The 6,762-nt window shown below is 37.9% G+C and overlaps 1 protein-coding gene across 5 annotated transcripts; it reads right to left on the reverse strand.

The window, feature by feature from the left end:
* Positions 1-282: 282 nt before the first annotated feature.
* LOC102659624 (probable xyloglucan glycosyltransferase 5) lies at positions 283-2,772 on the reverse strand. 5 transcript variants are annotated; one of them, XM_041015410.1, is made up of 4 exons: positions 2,287-2,772; positions 2,104-2,186; positions 1,663-1,728; positions 316-1,576 (listed from the first exon to the last, which is right to left on the reverse strand). In XM_041015410.1, exon 4 carries the CDS (start codon positions 1,308-1,310, stop codon positions 585-587), a length of 726 nt encoding a protein of 241 aa, XP_040871344.1. In that variant the 5' UTR covers positions 1,311-1,576; positions 1,663-1,728; positions 2,104-2,186; positions 2,287-2,772; the 3' UTR covers positions 316-584. The 5 variants fall into 5 exon arrangements, with proteins under 5 accessions (XP_014631037.1, XP_006579871.1, XP_040871344.1 ...); XM_006579808.4 differs by lacking the exon at positions 1,663-1,728 and having other exon boundaries at positions 309-1,299; XM_006579809.4 differs by lacking the exon at positions 1,663-1,728 and having other exon boundaries at positions 316-1,281.
* Positions 2,773-6,762: the final 3,990 nt, after the last annotated feature.

The raw sequence follows: 6,762 nt of genomic DNA on the forward strand, positions 1-6,762 counted from the left end.
ATAGTTTGATTCCATTTTTAAATTACAACTTAAGTGCAGCTAAATCATAGGTAAAAGTGAAAATCATAGGTTTAAATACTATCAAGTGAAAATCATGTCTTCTAACTTTTTGCTTATTAGAGTGACAAATACTTACATATGCCTCAATACTACAAACCACCCACCAATATTACGACTAAAAATTATCTTGTCAATTATTAAGTAATGTTGTGTATTACAGAAACTGAAAAAAAGGAGTTCATTATTCTAAGTTGTGCAGGCTTAAAAAGTATTTTTGCTTCTAATTAGAGATGACATGTGCAAACAAGTTATATAACTTCTTAAGACATTTACCAAATCTATTAGAGTAAATAAATACAACAACAATAGTCTTATCTCACTAAGCAAGGTCTCTTACATGGATTACATGATGATGTCAGTAACCTTAGTTAAAAACTAAATTAAATTCTTAGGTATATTATGCATCATGAGATCTCTTTTAATAATTTCCATTAAAAGAGATCTCATGAAATTTGCTGCTACATTAAATAATAGCCACAACTTAATTTACCATTTAAGGGTGAAGAAGAAACAAAAGTGTGAGGTCATACCTCCCTCTCATTACACATGGGAATCTGAACCAGAACCATTGGATGGCTACACGCAGATCCTTCAATATCATCAACCTTGAGGGCATCCCCATCAATCTTAGGCTTAATCCGCTTGTACTTTATCCAAAAGCACCCAAAGCAAAGCACCATACGGTCCACTGACTGTATAAGAAACAGAACAATACAAAACTTTGAAAGTGCCTGCATTGGTGGAGCAATGTACTCGCCACGGAACCTCAGCCAAGCAACATAAACCAAGTGCATCAAGCCTTCCAAATCTGCGGCACGAGGAATGTGCAAACTGGGATTCCCAAAATGCCAACCTTGCAAATAAGCCACCACCTCAAACACCAGAACCACCAAAGAACTCACAAGGAACACCTTGATGACCGTAAACAGCACCTTCCCCTTTTCCATTTTCTCACTCTCCAAGGTCACACCCTCCCTATCAATCAACCTCTTCCTTTTAGCTCCCATCAAAGACCACAAAACTGTGGCAAACCAAGTTACACAACCAATAGCATGGTAAGCCTTGAGAAACAAGAACCATGTGACTTGCTTAGCATTCTTGCTGCGGGTTTTCTCCACTGGCCTGAATGCAGCATCAACACCATTAATCTCCACAACCGAGAAAGTGGGGTTCTCCATTGTCACCACAACTGGGGTACTCTTCTGAGTCTCCTTCATCCACCTATTGGAAAAATCAAAGCTTGGAGCCATTTCCACACAGATTCACACTTCCACACAAAAACCACTCACTACAAGCACACATATAGCCTTATATACACATACATACAAAAGACTAAAGACACTAACTTTATAGATCTTTTTCAGTACCCATTATTGTGACAAAGACTAAAGACTCAGATCTGAAACACCCCCATGAAAATGAGACCAACCATTTTGTGGCAAAAAAAGCTAGAAATTCCTACTTGGTCCAGAAGGAGAACCCTCTTGAAGGTTCAGCATTTATTAGGTAAATGCTGCTGCAGGCACAAAAAAAGTGAGAAACGTGAACTGAGTGAGAAGGGTCTTTTGTAGTGTGCAGGGTCTCTAGAAGAAAGAAAGGTACCTAACATGGGAAAGCCATCATTATGAGGGAAGGTATCTCTATCTATCCATCTGCAGCTGTAAGATGCTAATAACAAAAATATAGTCTGTCATTTCATATTAATCATAGGTAATTACTATCATCTTACTGGAAAATTGGTGAAAGTTGAATTTCCCCAATACTTAAGTGTAGCAGATTCTTCTTCATCATAAGCCCCAGCAATATTTAAAAAATAACATCTTATCATCATGTTATACATGATTAACCAAAATCTTGGTTCTCATAATGAAGCTACTCACCAAGGTAAACTATTAATCAATGCCAATTCCAGTTCAAGTTCCAAAAGGAAAGGATGAACATGAAAACATGCTAGCATGTTAGCAAGGAGAAGCAAGTGAACGAGAAAAGCTAGGCAATATATTGAGAAGTTGATGCTAAAGCCAAAGAGGAGGAACTATATACCTTGCTTCCCTTTCTTCTTCTGTGTTATGTTCCAAGAGAGTTTGTCCCACTAGTGAGCTTCATACCGACCCGTCCATCTATGTCTGTTTACAGTCTAATTTGGATTAGCAAATTCAACAAAAGACAAAAGTAGTTAGTGGTCTTTGAAACTATAGAACAATTGGAAATTCCTTCTTATATGACCTGTTAACACCGCGAAGTCTTGAGCTTCTCTTTGTTGTGCTGATTGAAGAATTTTCACCAACTTCTTGCTGTGGTAACTGCTGGTGGTGGTTATCATCACCGCTGCTTGCTGCTGCAGCAACCTCTCTTTGTCGTCTCTTGACACCCCATGTTCCTTGGAACTCACCTTCTACCATAGACATTTGGCTCCTTCCAAGCCTCACTTCAATAATATTCTCTTTCATCATTACCATTTCTTTTGTATTGTGATGTTCTAACTGTTTGGTAGAGTCTCTTTTTATCCCTTCTCAACTGAGCTTAACTTGATGCAATGTTTGTGAGGTGTGTGTTGTTCTTATAATTTGCATATTTAATTTGTCCTTATTATGCTTTGGTATTTATCGTTAGCTACAATATTGAAGTTACAAACAAGGAGGACGATAATTACGGGGGAAATTAGAGAACAGGTTTGTGTTGTCCCTATTGCCAGCTCAAAGTCCATGAGTCTTGAATTTGCTTTGGTATTTATCGTTAGCTACAATATTGAACAATCCTAGATCTAACAGCACCAGTCAATTATTCCAATTTAATTAAGCTAACTCTAACACGTTGAATTTTTGCACTTTACAAGACTACCCTTTCTAGCTTCTAATTGCATATAACCTTATGTTATGTGTTTTAGTTTAAATGTTTAAAGTGAGTGATATTCATAATAAACATTCGGATGATATAGGTTGATTTAAAATTGGAACAGGCTAGAAATCGAATTGCTTAACTCATAAACTATATCTTCTTGTTGTTGTGATCTTTAAACTATGTCTTAGTGAATGAAAAAAATGACAAAAATTTAGTTGCATTCAAATACATGCAAGCCTTCAAATTGCCAATGGAATACTTTTTTCCCCTTCTTTACTTAGATTTCACAATCAATTTTAATAGTTTTTTCCAAAAAGGACAAAAGTAAGAAATTAACAAACATAGCCTTGTTGACAACAATTTGCTTTCCCTAAATCTCCTTCTGTTTTCAAAATATGGCTACTGTTTCTAATTAACTATCTTAAGGGAGAAAGAGAGACGAGGTTATTAATTTGAGAGGGGGACCTTGTGGAGTTTGAATATAGGAATCTCACGACGCCTTGTAAGCCAACATTTGGAGTATTTGTATGTGGTGCATAATTTCGAGAAAATTCACAGATTGATGATGTATCTTAAGCGGTTGACAATCTCCCTCCAAAATTTGTACTCCAAATTCTATGTTGTTAGTGGAAGACCACTTAAGTAAATTGTTTGTGTCTAAAATTAAAGTTTTAAATTTTTTTTTTATCAAATAACGTTTATTTTAAAAACTAAATTTTAATGTAAAAATGTAATTTGCCAAATATCACCTGAGGTTTAAGTGAATTTCACACTTTTTCTTCATATTTGTCTGAGTTGGATATCATCCACAAACCTGTGTTGTCTACACCTTATCTGTGATTGTGTCATCATCTCATCCTCCTTCTTTAAATATACCTTTTAATTCTTCTCAGTCTCAAAGTCATGTCTCACCATCCTGTGTTGTTCTGGTACTGTTGTTCCACAGCCTACTGCTCAATACTCAGTGTCTTATCCTAGTCTTGCGCAGTCTCCAGTTAATGCTACAGCAGTCGCTACTGCTATCGGTACTGAAAATTGTTACACCGTTGATTCTCATGATCAACCTGAAGCAGCTGCAACTGAATCACAAAATTCACCACAACATGTTGCTAGATCAGTCAATGTTCATCCTATGATTACTAGAGGCAAAGATGGCATAGTTCAGCCAACAATTCATCCATCCTTGCTTCTTGTTGATGCTGAACCTAAATTTGTGAAACAAGCTCCTCAAGACTCCAAGTGGCATTCTGCTATTACTGATGGGTGGCTAAGGATTTTAAGTCAGAAGTTTGGTTTTGATTTTAATGAACCAGAGGTACTGAAATAGAGCAATAGGTGCAGATAAAATTTATGGATACAGATGAAATTTACATTTAATAGTCGCAAAAGTAAGAATGCATGTATAGATGCAGACATAAGGAGCAAATGTACTCGAATTAGCTAGGATTCAATTTGTGTACGATTGTTTCCAATAAAATAATAGTGTCATGTTTATAAAAAATAACTAATGTTACTGACTTTGGAAAGATTGATCCCTAATATTCTGCATTGGTATTTGTGCTACTAAATTAATAATTTGTGTGCAGTAATGCTTACTTGCTGACTGTTGTCCCCGTGTATTTATCTCACTGTTACTGACTGTTGTCCTCATGTATTTTGTTTCAGCACGGTCCTTCGAATGACGACACCCCCACCATCACCTACACAGGCCGAGATTCCTTCTGATGGGACGTCTAGGAAAACTAGACAAGCCACTCGACTAAGAAGGTTGACAGCAAGAACATTGGATCAACCAAGGGCAATAGTTAGTGTCAATCCAGCCACTGGTAGAGGATCAGGACCTCACAAGGATAAGTTTCACAGTTATCTTGGAGTTGTGGCACGAGACAAGATTCCAATTGTTCACTCTACCTGGAATGATGTACCAGAAACACTGAAGAACATGATATGGGATGGCATATTTGTAAGTTCGGCATGCTGGTCATTTAATATTTGTTACAAACATTCATGTGTTTGCATTTTATTTTCACACACATGTTTTGTAAGCAAAATTCGACATCCCCGAGGGTGATAATGCCAAAAAGAAGGTCATGTCAATGGTGGCAACACATTGGAGGCAATTTAAGTCGTCTTTGACAACAAAATATGTGTATGGTAACAGTGATGGGCAAGCAAAAGATTATCCTTTGGTTAAATATGGCATTGATGCAAAAGATTAGGCCGAGTTTGCAAAAATGAGGCAAACCCCTACCTGGCAGGGTTTTTTCAGTATTAATGTTTTCACCTCCTTACATATTGTTCATGCTTTTCCTTGCAACACATGTTTTGCTTAATCATTGACAAATGCTTCTTTTTTATTTCAAGGGGATACAGAAAAAGGCACAGGAGATTCAAAAATACAATGACTCTCTACACTTGTTGTCTAGGGGAGGGTATGAGCTGCTAGAAAAAAAATTAATGGCTGAAAAAAGGAAGATACGAGAAGAACAAGCAGCATTTACTGAGGACCCTTCATTGTTCCTCCCATCGTCCCCAATTTCTAGACACGAGAAGTGGAAGAGTGCGTGCACAAAACAATATGGTCAGATGACATCTCAAGCCGCCAAAGAAATAGCTGACAAAATTGTGAGCAACTAACATAATAATTGTTACTGACAAGCAAATCAAACTTTTGAATGACAACTCCCTTTATGGCTTGATCTTGTTTCCTGTTATTTGAACAGGACTCTTTGGAAGAGCAAAGCATACAGGGCAGCATTGTGCCTTCAGGACGTGACGATATTTTGAACATGGCTATTGGAAGACCGGAGCATTATGGTCTTGTATGTGGGGATGGGACAGGGGTTACAATTAGCCAGTACTTTGGTCCAGCATCACGTCGGTCTACCACTTCATCAAACTCCATCACTGCATAACAGTTGGCTGATATCATTGGTAACCTAAAGGAAGAATGGCGAAGAGAGGCTGAACAAGAAAACATAAAAAGAGAGGAGGCGTGGATGAGGAGGGTAGAAGAGGAAAAACAATGCACTATGGACACATTTAAAGGACAAATACAACAAGCTATCAAGTTGGAGTTGTCACAAATTGCATCACAACATTCAGCCCCACTCCAGCCACATGATATACAACTATTAGCAGCAAGGGTAAGCATGAATGGGAGCTATGCAGCACTAGAGACAAATGCGTTAGCTAAAAAACCCTCTCAGTTGCATGGTGGCAGCGTCGGCTGCATGTAACTACCGAGAACTCCAACAAATTAGTGGCAGTGGGCAAACAGTGCGACACTTTTGGCACCATCCACAACATGCCCTATTCTGATGATGTTGTTCGGGTGAGTGTGGTCGAAGTTATTGTCAGTGATGCTGAGGTTCCAATCCCTACATCAGAAATAAAGTTTCTGAAAGAAGCTTTAGGGAGTTTTGTTCCATGGCCAACACATTTGGTCAAACCCATGTTGCCTGAGGTAATTACATCTTTAATGGATAGTAACATTATTGAGTTTGTAAAATGGTTAGTTACGTAACTGTTTATTATGATTTGTACTCCCTATAGGAATAGACAAGGATGTCAGCTCACCATTGAAGACTGTTGAGGAGGAAAAGGCAGCTGTCGTGGTTGATCCATTGGGAGAGTTGGTGAAGAACTTGTTCGAGATTTACCAAAGGCCTGTTGGGGTGTCATGGGATGGCGCTAAATTTGGGATCAATAATGTCAAAGATGGCTTCTTCATCACACACGCTGATGTGAGTGAGATAATTTTAGGTGACAAGTGTTTGAACATCTCCATTCTACAGTTATGGCTTATGTAAGTCTATATCTTTATTAGGTGAAACATGTGTACACTGTACAATTTACTTA

Source organism: Glycine max, chromosome 5 (assembly GCF_000004515.6).
Source record: "Glycine max cultivar Williams 82 chromosome 5, Glycine_max_v4.0, whole genome shotgun sequence".
Classification (NCBI taxonomy): domain Eukaryota; kingdom Viridiplantae; phylum Streptophyta; class Magnoliopsida; order Fabales; family Fabaceae; genus Glycine; species Glycine max.

Coding starts and splice junctions, on each gene's coding strand:
- LOC102659624 (XM_014775551.3), bottom strand. CDS start 1,310: ATGGCTCCAAGCTTTGATTTTTCCAATAGGTGGATGAAGGAGACTCAG.